Consider the following 13,269-nt stretch of genomic DNA (forward strand, 5'->3'; position numbering starts at 1 on the left):
CACCAGAAAACTAGAAAAGATTTGTACAAGTTTCAGAGCCTTAATGGGAAATGCGTGGATTGAAGAAAACCTGATTCATGCCATCAGAGGTCGGTGGGAAAGAATTACACTGATGTCAGGCCTCTGAGCCCAAGCTAAGCCATCATATACCCTGTTACCTGCATGTACACATCCAGATGGCCAGTTCCTGCCTTAACTGATGACATTCCACCACAAAAGAAGTGAAAATGGCCTATTCCTGCCATTAACTAATGACATTATCTTGTGAAATTCCTTCTCCTGGCTCAAAAGCTCCCCTACTGAGCACCTTGTGACCCCCACCCCTGCCAGCCAGAAACAACCCCCCTTTGACTGTAATTTTCCTTGACCTACCCAAATCTTATAAAACAACCCCACCCCTATCTCCCTTCGCTGACTCTCTTTTCGGACTCAGCGCGCCTGCGCCCGGGTGAAATAAACAGCCATGTGGCTCACACAAAGCCTGTTTGGTGGTCTCTTCACACGGACTCGAGTGAAAACTGAAGAAATAGAAAATCTGATATATGTAAAAAAGGGAAAATAATATAAAATGAAACTGCAGGACTCAATCTAAATATAACCATGATCATAATAAACATGAATGGATTAAAATTCCTTTTAAAAAAGATAGGCTTTCTGAATGGGAAAATAAACATAAAATCCAGACATACAGTAGTGTAGGAGGCAGCTTAATTAAAAACAAACAAACAAAATGTTGAAAATAAATGGATGCATGTGATATGATTCTGTTCCACTATCCAATCTAAGTAATGGTCAATTGTTTTACAGATTGCTTTTCAGTTTTTTTTTTGTTTTTGTTGTTGTTGTTGTTTTTTTTTTGAGACAGAGTCTTGCTCTGTCGCCCAGGCTGGAGTGCAGTGGCATGATCTCAGTTCACTGCAAACTCTGCCTCCCAGGTTCAAGCAATTCTCGTGCCTCAGCCTCCAGAGGAGTTGGGATTAGGTGCCCGCCACCGCACCTGGCTAGTTTTTGTATTTTTAGTGGAGACGGAGGTTTCACTTTGTTGGCCAGGCTGGTCTTGAACTCCTGACATCAGGTGATCCATCTGCCTAGGCCTCCCAAAGTGCTGGGATTACAGGCATGAGCCACTGTGCCCAGCTTTCAGTTTGGTTTTGTCCAGTGTTTTCTCATGATTAGACTGAGGTTATGCATTTTTGGCAAAAAAATCATCAGAATTGATGGAAGTTTTCAGTGTGTCATGTTACAGAGTACATGATGTCTTTATGTCCTGTCCTGGTGATGTTAAATTTGATCACCTGGATTAAGTGGTGTCTGTTGGAATTCTCCACTGTAAAATTATTATTTTTTTCTTTTAGTAGTGGAAAATATCTTGGGATAGACATTATACAAACGGCCTGTTTCTTCTCTAAAAATCAGTGAGTCTTGTCTGCAACAGTTGTTACTATAGTGTTTGCCTAATTGTGATTTTCTACTTCCCTCATTCCTTCTATTTCAATTACTTGGAATTATCTTCTAAATTAAACCTGCCCCTTCTTTCTCACATATTTGTTTATTCAATAGTTATATTAGGTCAGGCATGGTGGCTCATGCCTGTAATCCCAGCACTTTGTGAGACTGAGGCAGGCAGATTGCTTGAGCCTGGAAGTTTGAGACAAGCTTCGTAAACATCGTGAAACCCCATTTCTACCAAAAAATACAAAAAATTAGCCGGGCACGGTGGCGTGCACTTGTAGTTCCAGTTACTTGGGAGGCTGAGGCAGGAGGACCACTTGAGCCCAGGAGTTCAAGGCTGCAATGAGCTATGATTGCACCACTGAACTCTAGCCTGGGTGACAGAGTGAGGCCCTGTATCAAAAAGAAAACTTACATTAGTGTAGACTCATGAATATTTATTTCGTATTTTGGGCTTGTTGTCTTTTGTTATTGATTACATTATTTCAGCTTTGGCAATTGGGTGCTTCCCCTAGCTGGCCCCCTGTATTCTTTCAATATGCCCCCATCCTTTTTCTAGCACTTGCTTAATTTTTCTGTCATCCCAATATGTTCCAGACTATGATGAAGTGAGATTTAAGCAAAAATAAATAAATAAATAGAACAGAGCAAATTTCACTTTGATAAAATGGACAGTCTTTCAAGCTTCGAGTCTCAAACTTGTATGCAACTAACAATGTAAGTTTTGAATACAGAAAGTAAAAATTGATAGAGATTGTTATGGACATCTGTTAGTTTCTACCAGCTCAGCATTTACATTTCTCTGCCTCTGCAGCTTACAGAGGGAAACTGTCTTCCTAAGAGATGGCCCAAGTGCATGCATCTTAAGACAGTTCTGTTCAATTTGTCACATTTGTCAAGTATGCATGCATTTCTTTTTCATAATATTAATATTTATTGCTATATATGAATACTGGATTGAAAGCCCAAGCATTCAGTTTACACACAGAAATTATGCAATTATATATCGCTTCACAAATGCAGTGAACACATTACATTCTACAAAATCTACTTCACAGAAATTTAAAAATTCTAAATATCAAAAGGTACAGCTGAAGAAACAGGTATAAATTTGGCAGCCAGGAATTTTGACAGGGAAGTTGCAGCTTGCATGACTTTATTTTTTTGTTTGTTTTTTGAGACAGAGTCCCACTCTGTCGCCCAGGCTGGAGTGCAGTGGTGCCATCTCGGTTCACTGCAACCTCTGCCTCCTGGGTTCAAGCGATTCTCCTGCCTCAGCCTCCTGAGTAGCAGGAATTACAGGTGCCCACCACCACGCCTGGCTAATTTAAGTTTTTTGTTTGTTTGTTTTTGTTTTTGTTTGTTTGTTTGTTTGTTTTGAGATAGAGTCTCGCTCTGTCGCCCAGGCTGGAGTGCAGTGGTGTGATCTCAGCTCACTGCAACCTGTGCCTCCTGGGTTCAAGCGATTCTCCTGCTTCAGTCTCCTCAGTAGCTGGGACTACAGGTGCCACCACACCTGGCTAATTTTTGTATTTTTAGTAGAGAAGGCGTTTCACCATGCTGGCCAGCCTGATCTTGAACTCCTGACCTCAAGTGATCCGGTTGCCTCGGCCTCCCAAAGTGCTGGGATTACAGGCGTAAGCCACTGCGCCAGGCCTTGCATGACTTTAAATATATGAATATGAAAATATTGAGCTTAGAGTAATCATTGTGCTTTGTGTTGATTGAAAAATATAACAATGGCTATTGAAGAAGCATGTTCAAAGATACTTAATTCACTTCAAAATGTCATACAAATTGTGGTGGTTTCTACGTACCTCTGAAGCTTCAGTCATTTAGCTCAGGTACATTACTAAAGTAATATATTAATTCTACTGGTCCAGTGGGGTTTCACACCACTGACATTTGCATTCAAGCATGCATGGGCTTTTGGGCACAAGTGGACGGTGTGCACAGCTCTAAGCCATCCGTGGAAATGTGCTCTGAACATGGAGACCGCAGTGAGGGCTGTGGGGATTCTCTTTGCATTCCATGTTTGTGAGCAGCAAAACAGCACCCTCTTGAAGGAGGAGGTAGTTCGACGCTAAATATTCACCTGCTGTCCTACTATTTGGCACATGTCTGTTCCAGGGTCATCCTCTCGAAGGTGTTCGATGAAGTCATTGAAGTGAATCTAATCGATAGTGCAGACTACATCCACCTGGCCTTTCTGAAGAGACCTGAGCTCGGGCCCACCCTCACCAAGCTTCACTGTTGGACTCTCACTCACTACAGCAAGTGTGTCTTCCTGGATGCAGACACTCTGGTGAGTGAAGACTCTCTGCTTGATAGGAAACCCTCCAAGACCACATCTCTATCCTTAAGCAGGCTGTCGACTTTTCTTTTTTTGCGACACAGTCGCTCTGTCACCCAAGCTGGAGTGCAATGGCACGATCTCGGCTCACTGCAACCTCCGCCTCCTGGGTTCCAGTGATTCTCCCACCTCAACCTCCCGAGTGGCTGCGATTATAGGCACCCGCCATCATGCCCGGTTAATTTTCGTATTTCTGTACAGACTGGGTTTCGCCATGCTGGCCGGGCTGTCACCTCTTACTGGTAGATTCCTGTGAGGTCATGTGCATTTCCATTTCTAACACCGATGTTCAGTCTATTATAATCAGACATAGCATACCCCCGAGCACTGTGCTAGACCCTGCTGAAGAGAACGGGGATCGGAAGACATGTTCCTACCCCAGGAATGAATTATCACCACAGTATTTTACACACACAAAATAGAATCATTAGGGAAAAAACTTGTGGCTGGGCACAGTGGCTCACGCCTGTAATCTCAGCACTTTGGGAGGTTGAGATGGGCGGATCGCTTGAGGCCAGGAGTTCGAGACCAGCCTGGCCAACATGGTGAAACCCCGTTTTTACTAAAAATGCACAAATTAGCCAGGCATGGTAACAGGTGCCTGTAATCCCAGCTACTCAAGAGGCTGAGGTGGGGGGATCGCTTGAACCCGGGAGGTGGAGGCTGCAGTGAGCCGAGACTGCACCACTGCACTCCAGCCCGGGCGACAGAGCAAGACTCTGTCTCAAAAACAGAAGCATTGGTGAAGGAAGCATTGCGGCAGGTTCTGCGTGTCTTGCTTCACCAGGTGCTGTCCAATGTTGATGAGCTGTTCGACAGGGGAGAGTTTTCTGCGGCCCCAGACCCTGGATGGCCGGATTGCTTCAATAGCGGGGTGTTTGTCTTCCAGCCTTCTCTCCACACGCATAAACTCCTGCTGCAGCACGCCATGGAACACGGCAGCTTTGACGGTAAGTCAGGGCAGCCCAGACGCTTAGGGAAGAGAACGGGACTGCTTCCTGGACCCGCATCACAGCCTCACCCCGTTTCCCCACATCTGGGAACGGCCACTTGAAGACCGAGGTGGGAATTGAAGAATATGGCCAGTCAGGGGGGTAGGAAGAGATCAGGACGCTCATAAGGAAATATGCAGTTGAGAGAAGCATTGGAAATATCCTTGCTGGGTAGAAAGAACAGTTCCACAACCCAGTCATATAAAATAGGTGAACAAATCCTTCTCTAAAGGGCTGGTTAGTAACTGTTTTCAGAGTTGCACGCCTTGTGGTCTCTGTTGCACACACTGAACTCTGCAGATGAAACACGAAGTCAGCCGTTGACCATACAGTCACGCCTCGCTTAACGACAGGGACGCGGTCTGAGAAATGTGTTGTTAAGTGATTTTGTCACTGTATGAACATCCTAGAGTGTGTCTACACACATCTGGATGATATCGCCTACTGTATACCTAGGCTGGAGGGTAGAGCCTATTCCTCCTAGGCTACAGACCCATATAGCACGTGACTGCACTGAATGTTGTAGGCAGTTGTAACATAATGGGAGGTATCTGTGGTTCTAAACATCACAACGGTCCAGTGAAAATACAGTAGAAAATCTTATGGGACCACTGTCACATGTATGGTCTGTCTTTGACTGAAGCACTTTTATGTGTTACATGACTGTACTTGGCATTGAACATGGGCTGGCCGTGGTGGCTCATGCCTGTAATCCCAGCACTTTGGGAGGCCAGGGCGGACAGATTGCTTGAGGCCAGGAGTTCAAGACCAGGGTGGGCAGATGGCTTGGGACCAGGAGTTCAAGACCAGCCTAGGCAACATGGCAAGACCCCATCTCTACAAAAAATACAAAAGTAAGCTGGATGTGATGCTGGCACCTGTAGTCACCAAGCCCTGGGAGGCTGAGTTGGGGGCAGCAGCTGAGCTCAGGAGTTCAAGGCTACAGTGAGCTATGATTGCACCACTGCACTCCAGTCAGGGCGACAGAGTGAGACCCTGTCTCAGAGAAAAAGAAAAGAGCGTGGCTGTGTTCCAGTAAAACTTTATTTATAAAAACGTGCACAGTGTGTAGTTGGCTGACCCCTGGTAGAATATAGGGAGAATTAAAATGAGGCAACCTGAAGCCGGGTATTTGTTGAAACGGGCATCAGTAGAGAGGAAATGTGCTGGAATTTTTGTACAGTAAAAGAAAATACTGGAGCAGTGAAGAATTGCCTCTAGGTAAAGGGGAAGAGTTAATAAAACCGGCAAAAATGATGGGAAAAGCATTGTCACTGCCCGGGAGAATTCATTAGGGGACCAGTGGAGTGCTTTGGACTCCATATGCAATTTTAGCATTCATTCTGGGGGCTCCTGGTGGAGAATTTTGGAGGGAATGTGCACTTATTTTTATCAATGGCTTGGGTTATCAGTCCTTTCTGAGAACCAAGAGAATGTGTGCAGCTGGCAGACAGAAGACATGGAATTAGTAACCCTGAAGGCAAGTGTTTACGTTGAGAGCTTCAGGCACATCTCGCGTTCTTGGAGTGGACCAAGCCATGCTTTACTAACCTGCTTTTGTGTTTGCTCCTTGTGTAGGGGCGGACCAAGGCTTACTGAATAGTTTCTTCAGGAACTGGTCGACCGCAGACATCCACAAGCACCTGCCGTTCATCTATAACTTGAGTAGTAACACGATGTACACTTACAGCCCTGCCTTCAAACAGTAAGTTCTCCACCCTGGCGAATCCTGCCAGATCTGCCATTACCGATCCGCCTACCCTCCTGGAAGACATACCAGCTGTCGGCATATTTAAAAATATCTATCTATCTATCTATCTATCTATCTATCTATCTACCTATCTATCTATCATCTATCTATCTACCTATCTATCTATCTATCTATCTATCTCTAGGTAGATCTAATTATCTATTTATCTGTATAGATAGATACCTATGTCTATGTGTCTATCTAGATCTCTATATCTATCTATATAGATATGTATCTGTCTATATAGTTATCTATCTATATAGGCCTAGACATCTATCGATCTATCTATCTATCTATCGATCTATCTATCTATCTATCCATATCTGCCTATTTAGATCTGGATATCTATCTGTATACATAGATCTATATATCTATATATATGTATCTAGATCTAGATCTAGATATCTATATACATTGATCTAGCTAATCTATATATCTATGTAGATATTTATCTATCTATCTAGACCTAGATATCTATCTATCTATCTATCTATCTATCTATCTATCTATCTATCTATCTAATATATCATCTATCATATGTATCCAGATAGATCTGGATATCTATCTATAAATATCTATCTATCTATCTATCTATCTATCTATCTATCTATCTATCTAGATCTAGATATCTATCTAGATCTACATCACTATATAGATACCTATATCTATCTATCTAGAACTAGATATCTATGTATCTAGATATCTATCTAGATTTAGATCTTCATGCATATAGATATCTATCTATACCTATCTATCTAGATCCAGGTATCTATCTATATACATAGATCTATATATCTATATCTGTATATCTGTCTAGATCTATCTAGATATCTATGTATATACGTGGATCTATATATCTCTCTATGTGTCTAGATCTAGATCTCTATATAGGCATCGATCCATCTATCTAGATCTAGACATCTATCTATATATTAATACATAGATCTATTTATCTATATACATCTTTATATATGTATATACACACACAGAAACACACGCACATATCTCGTTTCCTGCTTGCTTGTTGCTGTAAATGACAGCAGGTCAAGGCTCTACAACAATGATTCCCAAAGTGTGGCCCAAGGAACCCTGACCCCACAACTCTTTCAAGTGTCTTCAAAGTCATAACTACTTTAAAAAAAGAATTTGAAGATGCGATTTTTTTCCCTTTTTGCTGCCATTTTCTCATGCGTCTATGCTGAGATTTTACAGACACTACATGGCATGTGATAAGGTAATACCCTGAACACAGATGGAGCTAGGAGGAACCAGCTGTCGCCTCTTGGGAAAATGGATGGCACTCTTCTCACAATGATTTTTTTTAATATAGAAATTTTTTAAATGAAAAATTATAAAATTTATGTTACTGCATAATGGTTTGATTTTTTTTAAAGTGATTGATAAAAACGCTTTCCAATTTCTCAGTTTTAGTATCGATTATTGTAAACATGGAGAGAGAGAATCCACAGGGACATGGCCGGGCACAGTGGCTCACGCCTGTCATTCCAGCCCTTTGGGAGGCCGAGGCGGGCGGATCACTTGAGCTCAGGAGTTTGAGACCAGCCTGGGCAACATGACAAAACCCTGTCTCTACGAAAAAATAAAACAAAACATTAGCCAAATGTGGTGTCGCACACCGCTAGTCTCAGCTACTTGGGAGGCTGCGGAGGGAGGCTCACTTGAACCTGGGAGGTGGAGTTTGCAGTGAGCCGAGATCGTGCCACTGCACTCCAGCCTGGGTGACGGAGCAACCCTCAGCTCAGGAGAAAAAAAAAAGAAAGAATCCATACGGACAAAGCTCTTTGGGTTCCTAAAAGGGTCAGGGGTGAGGGGACCAGAAGCTGTGAAATTTACTGCTCCAGAAGGTATGGCTATAAATGAAAATAGAGAATCTGAGAATCACCTTGGGAATGAATAATCTAGAGTCTGCATTCTCTACAGAGGACACGGTGTCCCTAAGGAAGAGATTGATTCTTGGGAATGAAATCTTGTTATTTTTTAATGTATAATCACAGATGTAATGTACAGAACATAGGTATGTCATGTGACTTTTGTATTCATGTTTCATGAGGAGGTGATCCAAGAAAAGAAAAGTTTAAAAAGCCTCCTGGAGGATGGTGATGATGAACAACAAAAAAGTTGGCAAGGGGAAAATTTAGAATCCTGCAAAACAGAAAACAAGCCAGTTGCCTTGCCGCTTGCATTATCCACTGTCAAAGCTATTTTTTTTTGCCTCTGTCATCTTAAGGATGTGATGATTTGGGCTGCTGTACTTCACGTTTTTACCAAACCGATTTATTTTTCCCATTTTGGGAAAAAATGTCAATGGATTACGATTATGTTTTTTGATATATAGAAAATAAAATAACTGCAAAAACACTGATTTTAAAAATATATCTTTATGCAAAATAACTGCAAATGAAACTGCTACTACTATGCTGATAGCAGTGGAGTAGTATTATTGATGATGTATTGATTACTATCTTGATAGTAGTGGTATGCTATTATTGCTCATATATTGATTACTACATTGATAGTACTAGTATATTATTATTGATTATATATTGATTACTATAGTGATAGTATTTTATTATTGATCACATATTGATTACTGAATTGATAGTAGTAGTATGTTACTATTGGTTATATATTGATTACTATGCTAGTAGTAGTATATTGTCGATTATATATTGATTACTACATTGCTAGTGGTAGATTATTATTGATTATATATTGAGTACTATGTTGATAATAGTAGCATATTATTGATTACATAATGATTACTACATTGATAGTAAGAATATATTGTCATTGATCATATATTGATTACATGCATTGATAGTAGTAGTGTATTATTATTGATTATATATTGATGACTATGTTGATGGTAGTAGTCTATTATTATTGATCATGTATTGATTACTGCATTGGAAGTCGTAGTGTATTATTGATTATATATTGGTTACTATGCTGATAGTAGTAGTATCATCAATAATAATAATCAGTAATGGAAACCCATTGGGACAAGTCCTTCAGAGGCTGTCTTTGAGGAGCCCCATGGTAGTTGGATGCTTTCTGGGTGTCTTTTATCACATCTGAGTGGAAATCAGAATCCCTTCTGTTTCCTTCTCAGATTCGGTTCCAGTGCAAAGGTCGTCCACTTTTTGGGGTCCATGAAACCTTGGAACTATCAGTACAATCCACAGAGTGGCTCGGTGTTGGAGCAGGGCTCAGCGCCCAGCAGCCAGCACCAGGCGGCATTCCTTCATCTCTGGTGGACGATCTACCAGAACAGCGTGTTGCCCCTGTATAAAAGCGTCCAAGCGGGGGAAGCACGCGCGCCTCCTGGTCACACAGTAAGTGGGGGATTCCCTTAAAACCCATAGCTGAGGACGAGGAGAACATCCTTGTCACCAAGGTCTGGCGTGGTTTTTTTTGAAATGCCCCTTTTTTGTCTAAATACTGTATTTCATGGAAAAGAATACTGAGAAGCAAGCACCTTTTAAAAACATTTTTATGTTTTAGCTCAAAATAGAGAATGCCTAATGAGTGGAGATCCTGTTTTGATTTATAGGCTTGGTGCAGAAATAGGTTATTGAAATTAGCCATCCTCATCAGAGTAAGAGACACTCATGGACAAGTGGTTCACAATGACTGATTACGATGTCATTTGGGCCAAAATTTTCCACTTGAAACCATCATTTGAGATAGCAATTGGAGGAAGTGTATGAAGAGGATTTTGTAAATTTTTGATTGACACCAATTTGATTGCAAAAAATATAATGATAGCCCCTAGATGTGCTAAATCGTGGAGTATCTGCAGTGTGTTGAATGTGGACTGCATCTGCCTTGCAGAAGACCTTTTGCAGTTAGGACTCAGGAATCTTCTTATTCCTAATGGCTTTTTTCACTAAAGTAAAAAAAAACTTGAGCTTTTTTTTTTTTTTTTTTTTAACTAGAGCATTTGTACTAGAGTACCAGAGTATTTTTTTTACTAGAGTAAAGAAAACTAGAGTTTTGTTTGTTCGTTTGTTTTTTGAGACAGAGTCTCGCTCTGTTACCCAGGCTGGAGTGCAGTGACGTGATCTCGGCTCACTGCAACCTCTGCCTTCCAGGTTCAAGCAATTCTCCTGCCTCAGCCTCCCGAGGAGCTAGGATTACAGGTGCCCACCACCGCACCCAGCTAATTTTTGTACTTTTAGTGGAGACGGGGTTTTGCCACGTTGGCCAGGCTGGTCTGGAAGCTCTGACCTCAAGTGATCCACCCGCCTCAGCCTCCCAAAATGCTGAGATTACAGGCGTGAGCCACCGCGCCCGCCTTTTTTTTTTTTTAACTAGAGCATTTGCTAGTACAACAGAGTCTGCCATCAGCACATGCATTGCCTGGGAAATTGAAAAGAATCCCTATTTTAATTTTTAGTATGGTTTTTTATTTGGGTGGATCTAGGCTACTTTTTAAGGACTGCTGAAAATATCTGTCACCGAGTGACACTAGCAAGTGGACGTTTATTTGTATTCACTTCACAAACATTGACTTGCCACATATTTCCTGCTGGGTGTTTTGCTGAGTACTGGATTACTAAGTACTGGATTGCACAGGAGGGAATTTTAAGGCTTAGTGTTAAACGGTTCTGAGAAAGAAAACATTTAGGACAATTATTCGATGATTGGCAGATGGGAGCTGGGAATCCTGGCTACACAGGGCCCCACTCGCCCCCCAGGACAGCAGGTGAATTGAGGAGACATAGGGAAGACTCACTCCATGTGTCTGTTTTTGTGCAGCTTTGCCTCAGTGATGTGGGGGTGCCGTGTGCAGATTCAGCGTCTGGTGTCGGAGAGCTGTGTGAAAATGCAACACCCAGTGCCGGTGTGCCGTGTGCAGATTCACCACTGGGTTCTAAGCAGCCTGCTCAGGGCCTTCCGGAGCCGACCCAGATAGTGGATGAGACCCTGTCCCTACCTGAAGGACGCCATTCAGAAGATGTAAGTACCTGCACTCTTCACAGGTGTGATGGAGAGTCAGACGCTGGCTCGCAGTGAGAGAGCAGAGAGAGCCGGCTTCCCTGGCTCTCTGGGGAGGGGAGATGGAGGGGAAGGGCTGGTCTTTAGTTTGCTGTGGCATTCAAGGCTCCTGCATTTATTTGCATTATGGCACACCGAATCAAGCTCACCTGCGGAAAGATGTCTAGGCCCCAATCCCCAGGACCTGTGAATGTCACCTTGTGTGGCAAAAGGGAGTTTGCAGTTGTGATTAAATGAGGGACCTTGAGCTGGGGAGGTATGCTCTTGGATTATGGGAGTGGGCTCTTAGTCATCACAAACCTCCCTTCAAAGAAGAAGGCAGAAGTGTGAAGGTCAGAGAAGGAGTGTGAAGCTGGAAGCAGAGGCCAGAGAGAGAGGGGATTGGAAGACGCTGGGCTGCTGGCTTTGAAGATGGAAGAGGAGGCCACGAGCCAGGGAATATGAGGCCTCCAGAAGCCAGAGAAGGCAGGACATGGATTCTCCCCCAGGTCCCCAGGAAGGAACCAACCCTGCCGACACCTTGATTTTAATCCGCTGGACTTCTGGCCCCCAGAGCTATCAGATGGCCAGTCTGCCTTGGTGTAAACCACCCAGTTTGTGGCCGTTTCTTATATAGCAGCCTCAAAAAACTGATGCCACATGGAGACAGATGCTCAGTCTCACGCAGTTTACAGATTCCGGGGCAGCCAGAGCTCTTTCAGGTTGGAAAAGTGAGGCTTCCGTCAGGGCCCCTTCGACCCAGCTGCCTGGCTGTGCATCCTGAGAGGTTTCAACCGAACCCCTGACTTGAGCAGCAGTTGAAGTGAAGATGAATTCCCGCTGGGGTTTAATGTTCAAATGAATGTTGACCTGCACAGTGGTGTCTATTGAGGCTGAGTCTGCAGAACTTTGTCCCCGTTGAAGAAAAATGAAAATACACCTTACTTGCAAAACAAATAACGGAGGCCGTCATTTCTCCAGCTCCAATTTCTAGGCGAATACTTTGGAATAATATCGTGTTTAAAGATTTCTTGGGGCCAGGCACGGTGACTCAACACCTGTGATCCTAACACTTTGGAAGGCTGAGGTGGGAGGATTGCTTGAGCCCAGGTGTACGAGACCAGCTGGCAACACACTGAGACCTCATCTCTACGAAAAAAGTCAAAAAATTAGCCAGGCATGGATGTGTGCACCCGCAGTCCCAGCTACTTGGGAGGCTGAGGCAGGAGGAATGCTTGAGCCTTGGAGGTTGAGGCTGTAGTGAGCTATAATCTCATCACTGAACTCCAGCCTGGGTGACAGAGCGAGACACTGTCTCAAAGAAAAAAAAAAAGAAGTCTTTTTTTTTTGAGACAGAGTCTGGCTCTGTCGCCCAGGCTGGAATGCAGTGGCCCAATCTTGGCTCACTGCAAGCTCTGCCTCCCGGGTTCACGCCATTCTCCTGCCTCAGCCTCCTGAGTAGCTGGGACTACAGGCGCCCGCCACCACACCTGGCTAATTTTTTGTATTTTTAGTAGAGATGGGGTTTCACTGTGTTAGCCAGGATGGTCTCGAACTCCTGACCTTGTGATCCGCCTGCTTCGGCCTCCCAAAGTGCTGGGATTACAGGCGTGAGCCACTGCGCCCGGCAAGATTTCTTGTTTTAAATCTTCACCACTCATCCTAACAAGTTTCTCAACAGAATTATTTTGAGATCATACTTAGGGAAGGATCTGGGGACT

General features: G+C 43.3%; 1 protein-coding gene across 5 annotated transcripts in view; it reads left to right on the top strand.

The window, feature by feature from the left end:
• The window catches only part of GYG2 (glycogenin 2), a 53,189-nt gene that overhangs the window by 20,846 nt on the left and 19,074 nt on the right, over positions 1 to 13,269 (top strand). For 4 of the 5 annotated variants that reach the window (XM_030806474.1, XM_030806473.1, XM_030806477.1 and 1 more), the window contains exons 4-8: positions 3,583 to 3,757; positions 4,593 to 4,755; positions 6,376 to 6,502; positions 9,681 to 9,903; positions 11,330 to 11,530. In XM_030806474.1, the coding sequence (XP_030662334.1) occupies positions 3,583 to 3,757; positions 4,593 to 4,755; positions 6,376 to 6,502; positions 9,681 to 9,903; positions 11,330 to 11,530 (889 nt within the window). The remainder of the gene's footprint in view (positions 1 to 3,582; positions 3,758 to 4,592; positions 4,756 to 6,375; positions 6,503 to 9,680; positions 9,904 to 11,329; positions 11,531 to 13,269) is intronic. The other variant, XM_030806476.1, reaches the window with a different exon arrangement.

This window comes from Nomascus leucogenys, chromosome X, assembly GCF_006542625.1.
Source record: "Nomascus leucogenys isolate Asia chromosome X, Asia_NLE_v1, whole genome shotgun sequence".
Lineage (NCBI taxonomy): Eukaryota > Metazoa > Chordata > Mammalia > Primates > Hylobatidae > Nomascus > Nomascus leucogenys.